Raw genomic sequence first — 13,398 nt, 5'->3', positions numbered from 1 at the left:
TAGGGAGAGCATCCTTGGTGCAAGAGTCACATCAAAGCACACATTCCACATACTCCACCACTAGCACACACCACCCTCAGCATAGGGAGAGCATCCTTGGTGCAAGAGCCACATCAAAGCACACATTCCACATACTCCACCACTAGCACACACTACCTTCAGCATAGGGAGAGCATCCTTGGTGCAAGAGTCACATCAAAGCACACATTCCACATACTCCACCACTAGCACACACCACCCTCAGCATAGGGAGGGCATCCTTGGTGCAAGAGCCACATCTAAGCACACATTCCACATACTCCACCACTAGCACACGCCACCCTCAGCATAGGGAGGGCACCCTTGGTGCAAGAGTCACATCAAAAAACACATTCCACATACTCCATCACTAGCACACACCAACCTCAGCATAGGGAGAGCATCCTGGGTTCAGGAGTCACATCAAAGCACACATTCCACATACTCCACCACTAGCACACACCACCCTCAGCTTAGGGAGAGCATCCTGGGTGCAGGAGTCACATCAAAGCACACATTCCACATACTCCACCACTAGCACACACCAGCCTCAGTTTAGGGAGAGCATCATGGGTGCAGGAGTCACATCAAAGCACACATTCCACATACTCCACCACTAGCACACACCACCCTCAGCATAGGGAGGGCATCCTTGGTGCAAGAGCCACATCAAAGCACACATTCCACATACTCCACCACTAGCACACACCACCCTCAGCATAGGGAGGGCACCCTTGGTGCAAGAGTCACATCAAAAAACGCATTCCACATACTCCATCACTAGCACACACCAACCTCAGCATAGGGAGAGCATCCTGGGTGCAGGAGTCACATCAAAGCACACATTCCACATACTCCACCACTAGCACACACCACCCTCAGCTTAGGGAGAGCATCCTGGGTGCAAGAGCCACATCAAAGCACAGATTCCACATACTCCACCACTAGCACACACCACCCTCAGCGTAGGGAGAGCATCCTTGGTGCAAGAGCCACATCAAAGCACACATTCCACATACTCCACCACTGGCACACACCACCCTCAGCATAGGGAGAGCATCCTTGGTGCACACATTCCATATACTCCGCCACTAGCACACACCACCCTCAGCATAGGAAGAGCATCCTTGGTGCAAGAGCCACATCAAAGCACACATTCCACATACTCCACCACTAGCACACACCACCCTCAGCATAGGGAGAGCATCCTTGGTGCACACATTCCATATACTCCACCACTAGCACACACCAACCTCAGCATAGGAAGAGCATCCTTGGTGCAAGAACCACATCAAAGCACACAGTTCACATACTCCATCACTAGCACACACCAACCTCAGCATAGGGAGAGCATCCTTGGTGCACGAACCATATCACAGCACACAGTTCACATACTCCACCACTAGCACACACCAACCTCAGTATAGGGAGAGCATCCTGGGTGCAGGAGTCACATCAAAGCACACATTCCACATACTCCACCACTAGCACACACCACCCTCAGCATAGGGAGAGCATCCTGGGTGCAGGAGTCACATCAAAGCACACATTACACATACTCCACCACTAGCACACACCACCCTCAGCATAGGGAGAGCATCCTGGGTGCAGGGGTCACATCAAAGCACACATTACACATACTCCACCACTAGCACACACCAACCTCAGGATAGGGAGAGCATCCTGGGTGCAGGAGTCACATCAAAGCACACATTACACATACTCCACCACTAGCACACACCAACCTCAGCATAGGGAGAGCATCCTTGCTGCAAGAACCAAGAACCACATCAAAGCACACATTCCACATTCTCCACCACTAGCACACACCAAGCTCAGCATAGGAAGAGCATCCTTGGTGTAAGAACCACATCAAAGCACACATTCCACATTCTCCACCACTAGCACACACCAACCTCAGCATAGGAAGAGCATCCTTGGTGTAAGAACCACATCAAAGCACACATTCCACATTCTCCACCACTAGCACACACCAACCTCAGCATAGGGAGAGCATCCTGGGTACAGGAGTCACATCAAAGCACACATTCCACATACTCCACCACTAGCACACACCACCCTCAGCATAGGGAGAGCATCCTTGCTGCAAGAACCACATCAAAGCACACATTCCACATTCTCCACCACTAGCACACACCACCGTCAGCATAGGAAGAGCATCCTTGGTGCAAGAGCCACATCAAAGCACACATACCACATACTCCACCACTAGCACACACCACCCTCAGCATAGGGAGAGCATCCTTGGTGCAAGAACCACATCAAAGCACACATTCCACATACTCCACCACTAGCACACACCACCCTCAGCATAGGGAGAGCATCCTGGGAATACTATCAGGACATATATGCCACATACTCCACTGCTAGAATATGCACATCTCATCACAGACAGACCAGCCCTGGTGCAGGAGTCACATCACAGCCAAAACACGTATCATTGGGGGCCTGTGACTCACGCCTGGCCTCGGGTGTTGAATGTTTCTTCTATATTGACCGCATGGCACCGGTGCTGTTGCCAGCCCACGCGCCACTTGCGATTGGAGCATCATGTCTTAAATTACGCGTGGTTCAATGTTGGGTTGGTGGGGGTGGGCATGGCTCCATAAGAATTGTTGCTATTGGAGTAGACCTACCCTGTGCCACATAGTATGAAACTGATTACAAATGTAATTCCTCCATTTAAGATGTATCATTAGTTACACTGGTCACAACTGACCCATAGGATACTGTTGCATGCAGAAGATCTTAAATGTATCAACACCCCAGTGGGTTACTGTGCCCAGTGTGACACCGAACCCCCTGGCAACAGGGTGAACATTCACCCATAGTTACCTTGGGATCAAGTTGCCAGGTAAAAGCATGGAGCACAGGACCCACATTTGCCCCCCTGATCCTATGCTAGGAAGTGTGAATGCCTTCACCAGATGCCCTTCACCTCTCGGCCACAGGGGGCAGTTTCCAGGGTTCATGGAATGACCAGTAGTTGTGGGCCACAATCACCCCAGCCTCTGTCATGACTGATGCCTCAGTCACATGCGGAGCCGGGGTCTGAGAAAGACCAAAGAAGGCGCTTGGCCCCTTTCTGGCTCCATGCCCTGACACAGAGGTTTCAAGCTTTCAGCCACTTCCGCCCTGACTCAACTACCCATACCTTAGCAGGAATGATGCAAGCCTTCGGGTGCTGCCTGCCATGTCTTACCTACGCCTGCGTACACAGAAGAGGAAGGGGGGGTGTTAGAGAATGAGCAAAAGAGGCAGCGGTCCATAGGCCCCCCATTTTCAGGGTTGTCCAACTCCATGCCTCGAGGGCCAGATCCATGTTAGTTTTTCAGGATACCCCTCATTAACATTCATGAGATACATTTGCATACAATGACTGTGCACATTTCTGCTCATGAATATTAATGAGGAATATCCTGAAGACCCATCAGGATCCAGGACCTCTAGGCCTGGGGTTGGACCTAGACCCTGGATTCTGGCTGACCCACCAGTGAGTGGTCAGTAGGTCACTGAGGAGCGCTGCTGAGGATTGTGTCACCACCGGCCGCTTCTTTGCTTGTACCTCCCGTGTTTACTCTTTCTCTCCGCAGAGCTGGGCACGCTCGAGCTCTCCATCTTGGGTATCCTGACCTCCCTCACGCTGCTCTCCCTCATCATCTTCATCGAGGAGGCCCTTTATTTGTCAAAGAAGATCAGAGGACCCCTGAAGAGCAACACCCTCATCTGGAGCAGTGCGGCGCCCACCGTAAGTCCCCTTCCTCTTTGATTTGCACGCATTGAGCAATTTTGGGAAGCTTTCCTTTAGTAAAATCAATCTTGGGCGGTCCAACCCCCTAAGGTACCACTGTTGTTTAGTCATACTCAAAAGCAGACTGCTGTACCTGGAGATCAGGAGATGGTTGGGTAGCTGTGGCTGAGGGGTAGGTGGGAGGGTGTAGTTGGGGGCTGATGCAGGATCAGTTGCAGGTCTGTAGTTACCCCTTATAGAATGTGATGGTCTAGGGTAGGAGGGCTAGAGTCAGGAGGATAGAGAATCTGGGATTGTTCAGGTGGAAATATTACAGCAAGCTTGGACTGTGTGGTGGGGCCGTTTCAGAAGCCTGAAAATCCTTGCAGCACCCTCTTGGGGTAAAGCCCTGGACACGATTGCTTTTCAGATCTCAGTAGTAATAACTGAGTGGAACTGAATTCTTGGCTGAACCTTAATTGTTAAAGTTCAAGTCTCAAAAAACAGAGATTCCAATGGCAGCTTGGCCGCTTTCAGACATCTCCTTCAGCTGGCCACATTCACTCTGTGTGTGTCTATGCCCACAACCTGGTCCTGTGGTGAACAAGGTGAGACTATACCAAGATTCAGAACTCTCCCTTAACCCCCACGTGAGGCTGGTAACTAAAACAGGCCCCCCCCCCCATTTTTGAACTTTCTAAACCTTTTCCTTATCTGACATGACTATTAGGCACACACAAAAACCTGAGGTTCTCCACAATATTTATTCAAAGGCATAGGACTACGCGGAGATCCTGAACCAACACAAAAAGGAAGATCCCAAGCCACATTCATTTAAATGAGCTGCACTGTCAGAATGGCAATTCCATAATTTATTTCACAATATATTTAATCACTTTTTTCAATTAATTAACCCCTTAACTGCAAGGCTATTGTGTAAGTCTATGCAAAAAGGACGAGCATACTCGCCCTTGGCACTAGTATGATACAAAACAAATGTGACAACCATAAACCAATGCATGTATTATATCATCAATCACAACTCTAATATACACTCTCACAATTATACATGCATACATGCATACCACCTAATACCATCACCGCCGTCGAATAACAAACAGTAATACAAATAAATGTGCAAAGACAACTATGAGTGGAAACGGCGTAAATAACAGCTATGGGGCAAACAGAACAAATAAGGTGCAAATAATTTCAATTATTACAATCTGAGGACTGCAATGGACCAGTCTGCAATGAAAAAGTGGAAAGTGACTGATAAATCCCATAAGCCAATTTCGCAGATTGAAGCTGCGTATCTATGGCTTAAATGTAGATCTTCTTATGTTGGCTTCCCATCATTAGTTGGCCTGCTCGAGTTTCGGCTATAGGGCTCTCAAATTCGCAGCGAGTCCAGCCTGCTTCAGGGCAAGATTCTATTTGATGTGAGGGCGGTTAACACCGCCTGAATCAAAAGAGATTGGTGTTGAAATCTCATCACTACATCCTATGGCTAGTATGAAATTAATTACGATAAAGTTTCTACATGTTAAAATTGGGGAGCGAAGCTCCAATGGTGGTCACATCTACAAAAGGTCAAATAGTGCCGCGCAGAGGAAAAAACAAACGCAGGAGGGAGGAGAGGGAGGTACCCATGGACAGGGAATAAAAATAGGCATTTAGAAGTGAAACAAGAGGACTCTTCCATCCTCCTCTAGTAGACGCTCAAACACAAGCTGTAATGGCCATTGTGTTATCACGAGTTCTAACATAACATAACAATACATTCATTAAAGGTTAAAGCTGAGACTTGGGGTTGTCCTATATTCCAGCGGGCGGCTAAGGAGGTCTTGTTTTCCTGGCCCATGCCCCAGTGGCAAGGAAGACACTCTTTTGTAGTGCCCCTGGCACAACCAATATCACACCCTGCCAAATGGCACCCATGCAATACGCCGTCCCATGGCAACGAACCCCTTACTCACATTTCATATCTCACAAATGACCCTCATTTGCAGGATCTGGCCAGCATTTTACCCTCGCCATTAGTCAAAAAAGTGACAATTTCTCTGTTGCGAGCCTCCAAAATATTCTTCACATCCATGGAGAGTGCAAGTGCGGGCAGAATTTCAGTGTTGGAGGACCAAGATCACAAGGTTGAAAGGTTGGGATCTGTGCATGCCATGCTCGTCTTGAACCCCTGGAATGCAAGTTACATTGAGCTACATAGGTTCGGCACTTGCTCCTTTGCACTTTTGGAAATCACAGGTGGGCCTTCCCAAACATGAGGGTCTGGGTCGAAATGGGAAAACCTCAAACATTCCAGGGTCTTCCTGTCCACTATGCAACTGCAACCAATCAGAAACCTCAAATCTACTGGCAGCCTTTCTACTACGGTACACTAAGAGGGGACACGATTCCTACTTCATGCCCACAGCACTCAAGTGGCCCTCATACTGGTTCAGGTGGCAATGGTAAAAACATATGGTATTTCAGATACCGCCAGGTTTTACCACCTGCCAAATTATGGATTGAGGTGTATTTACCTCATACACATTTCTTGGGAAATTCAGCATGCAGTAAATGCCGGCTGATCATAGTTGGTATCCCAACTCCAGGCCTCTAGGGCCAGATTCATGTCGGGTTTTCAGCATACCCCTCATTAATATTCATGAGATTCATGAGATACATTTGCATACAATGATACAATGATTCTAAATATATGCACATTTTTCCTCATGAATATTAATGAGGGATATCATGAAAACCTGTCAGGATCCCGGCCCTCGAGGCCTGGAGTTGGATGGACAAATTATTTTTAGGTCCCCCTTCAGTCCTGTAGGATAGGGAAGGGTAGGCACATCCCTTAAACCGCAGGAAACAACATGTGCATGGGGACCCCCAAAGCGGGTGAAAAGTGGGCATCTCTGAAACCCACCAACTTACCCCCTCTATAATGTACTGCAGGGAAGGGTTAAGAATGAAGCTTCTCTGCATCAGTGAAAATTGTACAGTAGCGCTATGAGCCGGTACTCCACAGAATCCATTTCCAGCCTCCAATTGAGCGTTGAAATGTTTACAAGAAAAATGATTACATGACTGCATGTAGATTTTCTAAAATACGGCATGAAGAATTTGAGGACATGTGTACCCGCGGCCGCAGTGTGGTCTGTATACTTGGAAACACGCAGAGCCCCTCAGATTATTGCATGCAGAAACGGTAATTATCGCAGGTGGTGATTGGGGCCAAAAATAAACCAAACTCATGATGGGACCCTATTCTTCCATGTTTGAATTGAATTGGGTTTTTATATCGCGCTTCATGCCGGAGTCCAGCCTCTAAGCACGGAACCAGGATTTTAACCCATGCTGCTCAGCGTTGTCTTTCTTCAAAGACCAGCGTTTGGTCACTGAGCTATCCTCCCGGCCTGTTCCTTCAAAACGGGTGTTCAGAGGGACTGCACAGCAATATGCCTGTCTGTGAACATGCTTACCTAGTTACCATTATTATCATTCACACCTATGCACAGTCCTTGCACATGGAAAGACTCCTGGACTTTACTGTAGACACTTTTCAGAGAGGTCAGATGGGACATGCACAAAGGCATTCAGTGTTTGCTCCTGTGGGACACGCCCACCTAAAATGAAGAAAAAAAAATCAATTTCCTCTCGTCCTCTTTTCCTTTAAGATTTGGAGCTCCCTAGAAGGCATTTCAAATCTTACCAGGTGCCTGTTATGGCGCATACTGGACGCTAATGGTAAGGCTTGCTGCTTCCTTCATGTTCCACACGCGTGGTTCGTCCGCTCTCTTGCCCACCTCTGCGTGCATTTCTCCATTTCCTGGTGTTGATTGACTTCCGCAGAGGGCCGAACTTCCCGCGAGATCAAGATACTGAGTTCCTGCCTTCTTTAAAGAAAGACATGACATGAATGTTTACTATTGGTGAACAAAGCAAGTGGGGCACTAGAATGGGAGGATCACTGCCCTTGATCAGGTGCTATTGGTGCTACCATGCTGTGTGTGCTGAGGATCTGATGGGACGGTGCCCTACTGTCCCAGGTGTGATTTGAACAATTCGACAAGTGGGAACCTTTATCACATGCGCTGGGTAATTGTTTTAGTCAGTGGCAGGATGTCTGCTGAATTGACAAGGCTTAGTCTGGTTGAATATGAGCAACATTTATTTGTATTCTTCTAGCCGACACGTGTTTCGACCCTCCCGGGTCATTTTTAAGGAAGTTCAATATGTTCAGTATGGTACTCTGGGTGTGGAGCGCGGGGTGCAACTTCAGAGCTTGTAGTAGGATCTCTCAAGCATTTGTCAAGGCGCCGTTAGGCGTTGTGCAGTAAGTCCTTCAGGTGGCCAGTCCATCCTGGGGATGGCCCCGTTCGTTGGTGGAGTTAGGGTTGGTCTGGAGTCTGGTGAGTCCGTGTCAGGCTCCTCTCCTGACGCCGGGCGGCTTGCACTGTCATTACTGTTAGATTTAAGGTTTATCATATAGTCTTTGTACCTGTTTGGAAGTATCACCCATGCAGCGGGGTCTGGAGCGCTCGTGATCCTTGTGTTCTGAGCTTGTTTCTTGGAGCCTTCTCAATGAGGATGGCCTCCTCTGCAGCATCTGCTTCTGACATGGTGGCATCTTTGCTTTCTGGTTCTTCGTTGTCTACATGCGTGAAGGGGTCATTGGGGTCCGCCAGGCTTCCAAGTCTTCCGATTGCCTCTGAAAGTTTTCTGGATCTCTCTCTCCTGAACACTTCTGGTCTACATTCACTCTATGACAGCATTCTCCTGGTGTGTATTGGGCCGCACGTTCTACGTTCCAGGTCCAACCATGATCTGTCACAATAGTCTCTCAAGCACATGCAAAGGTCAGCTGAATCTTGACCCTATGGAGGTATTCTTGCGATGAAGCTTATCCTGGACTATAACCACTTGTTCTAACATTGGGACAGTTGACGTCCTTCCTGCTGACGCCCCAGTCCTTCTGACTCTTCTTTGCTTAGGGTAAAGGCCGTAGCATGGCTCTCACATCAATCACCGCGTCTTCCTTGATGTCAAGAAGCCATGGAGGAACACGTTTGGGTCGCTATCACCTTCTTCCCACAGCTTGGAATGGGGACACTCCCATTGCAGTATTGGGAGTGAGGCAATGAACCAATATCGCTTCCTTTATTTATTTATTATTATTATTTATGTCCATCTTGCCCGCTTCCTTTATTTATTTATTTATTTACTATTTTTGTCCATCTTGCAGGCTTCATTTATTTATTATTATTATTATTATTATTATTATTGTCCATCTAGCCGGCTTCCTTTATTTATTTATTTATTTATTAGCATTATTGTTGTCCATCTTGCCTGCTTCCTTTATTTATTTATTATTATTATTGTTGTCCATCTTGCCTGCTTCCTTTATTTATTTATTATTATTATTTTTGTCCATCTTGCCTGCTTCCTTTACAACACTAATTTGCCCCCTCAACTGTGTACAATGCAGCCCGGCAGTGTTTGATACTGATTGACTTGAGGAACCTCTGCATCTCGTGGAAAGTGAATTGAACTGAGGAGTTCCTTCTTGATAAAACACATGTTAAAGGGCATCTAATACTGTGGTTATGTTGGGGACATATTGAAGTTCTGTCCACTTGGTCAAGTAACCCATCATCACTATTCGGTATCAGCAGTCAGGTTCCAAGTGGCCTGGGGGTCCTAGGAAACCTATTCCTAATTTCATCCATGGTGTGCGAGGGGTTTGTTTTGCGGGCACTATCAGAACACACATGACACCTGATCAAGGCTTGTTCAATCTCTGGGGCCACCAGTACCCTCCCTTCTTCGTCTCTTTGTCAATGTGATTCCAATGTGTCCCTGGTGTTCTTTAGAAAGGCACTTGCCAGGCGCTGCCGTAGTGGTATTAGCTGGTTATTGATGGTAGCAGATGCAAAATAGTGCCAGTACCTGGGCATCTAATAGCAGTGACTGGCAAATGCCTAACACATTTACTATTCAAGCCAAAACTGTGTGCGTTGCCAATGCTTGTTTTTAACAGGACGTCAATGAAGGACACGCATAGTGCTTATAAATCGAGTGGCTGAAGGCAGACCTAGATAAGATATTTCTATTGCACCAGTAGCTCGTTTACAGCTTCAATTAAGCCATTAACTCTAAGAAAACTGCTTTGAAAAAACACTGGCAGGCACTTCGAGTGCAACCTTTGATGGTAAGGCTTGATTAAAGGGAGCTCAAAGAGTTCCCCGCATGAGGTGTTTGCGGCAGGAGTGGTGGGAATGGTGATATTAGCAATAATTTTACTCACCTGCCAAGCCCCCTATGCACCCATACACTTCAATGGGCACTGAGCCACCCCCAGAAAATCTGGTGTTTTCACTGGTCCTGGTGATACAGAAAGTCCATAGCTATGCAAAACACTGTGCACATAGGTACCTGGAAAAATAGACAGACTATCCTTAAATCAGCACATAAAAAAATATACAGATTTTGTTTAAATGTCCATGGATAACGTTCGTAGCCCTTAAAAAAATATGCTTACTTCTAACAGATCTAAAACAAATCTTGTGTTAAAAACAAGGTATCATTGTCCATAGACAGAAACATAAAAAAAAATGTGTATCACTATTTCAAAGTTGGTTCCCAATAAATAGTGGCAAATACATATCATGAGAGCATTTGACACAGGTCCACTGAAATAATAGTTTGGCGTGAAAAACCCTTTCATTAGACTGACGTGGTTCTATCCTTCTAGTTTAACCTGGGAGAGGCAAGCACGCCAGCTCTGTCCACTACTGCCATTATACCACGTGTAACCCAGAAAAACAAGTTACTTCTTACCTTGTAACGTTCTTTTGATGGGATGTTCCTCCGACGTATTCCTTATCTTTGATGTTACCCATCCCAGCTTGCTGGCCTCGAAAAAAATTTCAGTAGAGAGCGCTGCGCGTCGATGTCCCTCGAGTTGATGTCCCTCGATAGCCTCCTTCTCGGCGCCAACGTCACCGTGCGTATAAATAGACTCGCGCAGCGTCCGTTGCTCAGTTCCGTTATGAAGCTTGAAATTAGCTGTGCATGAATTGGTTATTGACCATGAAGAGCATAAACTGCAACTACAAGGGAAGTTTTACTGCGGGGATGGATGGGAGGGGCGATAAGGAATACATCGGCGGAACATCCCAATGAAAGAACGTTACAAGGTAAGAAGTAACTTGTTCTTCGAAGGGATTGTGTCCTCCGAAGTATTCCTTATCTTTGATAGACTCCCATAGCAGTGGTGTAAAAGAGGAGGTGGGATTAAAATGTAATATTCCCTTTATGAATGTACAGAATGTAACACAGCTCTGCCAAATCTTGTCTCCTGGCTAGAGGAGGAATCCAGGCTGTATAATTTTGTCAAAGTATGTGCGGAGGACCATGTGGCAGACGCACATATGTCCCGAATCAGAACCCCTCTCTGGAGAGCCGAAGTGGCTGGTTGAATGAACCCTAAAATGTTGAGGGGGCTCTTTCCCTGCCAATTTGTAGCATTCTAGAATGGTTAAAATAATCCATCTTGAAATGGTCTGTTTCGTGATTGGCATTCCTAATTTGTGTCCTGTATAACCTACAGTTTGGTCTGCTTGTCTTATTCTAGCCAGTCTGTTGATATAAGAACTCAAGGCACACCTTGGATCCAGCCTATGTAACCTTTCTTCCTCTTTCCCTGGGTGGGGAGGAGGATTGAATGAAGGTAAGGTTATCTTCTGAGTAATGTGGAATTCAGAAACCACCTTTGGGAGGAAATTAGGCTTCACCTGTAGGACAACCTTGTCTTTATGAAAGATTGTATGAGGAGGTTTGCAAGATAGAACTTGTAATTCACTCACTCTTCTGGCAGATGTTAGAGCCACTAGAAAGACTGTTGTAAGAGTGAGAAATCTTAATGAACAAGAATGGAGTGGTTCAAAAGGAGTACCCATCAGAAAATTTAGGACTAGATTTAGGTCCCACAATGGAACTTGGAAAGGCTTTGGGGGATAAACATTAGTCAACCCTTTCAGAAATTGGACTACCAGGGGTAATTTGAAATATTTAGGCTGCTCTGTAGTGCGCTTAAAGATTGATAGCGCTGCGAGGTAGCCTTTGATCGTACCAACTTGAAGACCTGAATTTGCTAAATACTTTCTCTACACCAGCTGCAAAATTTGTTCCAACGGCAGCGGTATAAAGTCTTTGTTGCCGGCCTTCTAGCCGAAAGCAACAACTCCATGACGTCATCCGGGAGATCCCAATCCTTGTATCTCAACCTTTCAGAAACCAAGCGTGATGGTTGAGGGTTCTGATATCTGGAAGGAGAACCTGACCTCCCTTCTGCGAAAGAAGATCCTCTCTTTGCGGAAGACGAATCGGAGGGCAGATGGACATTTCCAGAAGGTCCGGGCACCACGTTCTCCTGGCCCAATCCGGGGCATTTAGGATCATAGTTTTCTGGAATCTTCTCAACCTCCTGATCATTTGAGGAATGACAGGGACTGGAGGAAATGCATATAGAAGTGGAAACTCCCAGTCCACTACGAACTCGTCCCTAGAGCTCCTCTCGGGGGAAATTCCCTTGAACAGAACTGATCGCACTTCCTGTTGATACTGGTGGCGAAAAGATCCACTTGAGGGGTTCCCCAAAGGGTGAAGATCTCTTGAAGGACTTCCTAAAATAGCTCCCACTCATGGGATACTGTGCTCTGCCTGCTCAGAGCATCCGCTGTCAAGTTCTTCTCTCCGGCTAAGTGAACTGCCGATAGAGAGATTCCTTCCTGAATTGGCCAAAACCAGAGCTGCATTGCCTCTCTGCACAGCGGCAGTGACCCTACGCCTCCTCTTTGGTTGAGGTAGTGCATGGCCACTGTGTTGTCCATCATTATAAGGACATTTTTCTTATGTACTGATGGCAGAAAGCTTTCAGCGAGTAGTCTGATTGCTCTCAGCTCCAAAAAGGTTGATATGTAGTCTGGACTCCGATGGAGACCAACGACCGATGATGGTCAAGTCGTTGGCATGGGCTCCCCACCCCGTGAGTGAGGCATCCGTGACTACCGTTATCTCCGGCCATGGTTGACAAAACAGTTCTCCTTTCAAAATGTTCTCCCGACAGGCCCACCACTGAAGGTCTTGAGCCACTCTGCCCGGGACTTGAAGGAGATCTGACATTCTTCCTGAGAATTGCGACCTTTGGGTTCTTAGTGTCCACTGGAGGGATCTCATTCTCAGGCGAGCCTCTGGCACTAGGAAAATGCAGGATCCCATGAGGCCGAGCAACCTCAAAAAAGTCGAAGGCTGGAAGACGTTGGGCATTTTGAAACTTGTTGACCATCTGCAGAATATCTTGAGCCCTCACTTCTGGTGGCGAGGCTTTTTCCCAGGGAAGTGTCCAGGACTGCTCCAATAAACTGGAGTCTCTGTGATGGTATCACCTGTGACTTCTTTAAATTGAGGCAGAAGCCCAGCCTGTGAAGGAAGTGGCAGACATAATCCAGCTGGATCTGAGCTTGTTCCGAAGATACTGCTCTGATCAACCAATCGTCCAGGTAGGGGTAGACGTGGATCCCTTCCCTCCTTAGACTTGCAGCCACTACCGACATTAGCTT

The 13,398-nt window shown here is 47.0% G+C and overlaps 1 protein-coding gene across 1 annotated transcript in view; it reads left to right on the top strand.

Annotated features, from left to right (window-relative positions):
- Positions 1-13,398, top strand: part of SLC51A (solute carrier family 51 member A) — a 202,726-nt gene that overhangs the window by 68,919 nt on the left and 120,409 nt on the right. Inside the window, exon 3 of the mRNA XM_069620326.1 lies at positions 3,633-3,787. Within this exon, the coding sequence (XP_069476427.1) occupies positions 3,633-3,787 (155 nt within the window). The remainder of the gene's footprint in view (positions 1-3,632; positions 3,788-13,398) is intronic.

The sequence above is a fragment of the Ambystoma mexicanum genome, chromosome 10, assembly GCF_040938575.1.
Source record: "Ambystoma mexicanum isolate Mex_15411 chromosome 10, UKY_AmexF1_1, whole genome shotgun sequence".
NCBI classification, from domain to species: Eukaryota; Metazoa; Chordata; class Amphibia; order Caudata; family Ambystomatidae; genus Ambystoma; species Ambystoma mexicanum.
The sequence above is the reverse complement of the archived record's forward strand: the minus strand, read 5'-3'. Positions and strand labels throughout refer to the sequence as shown.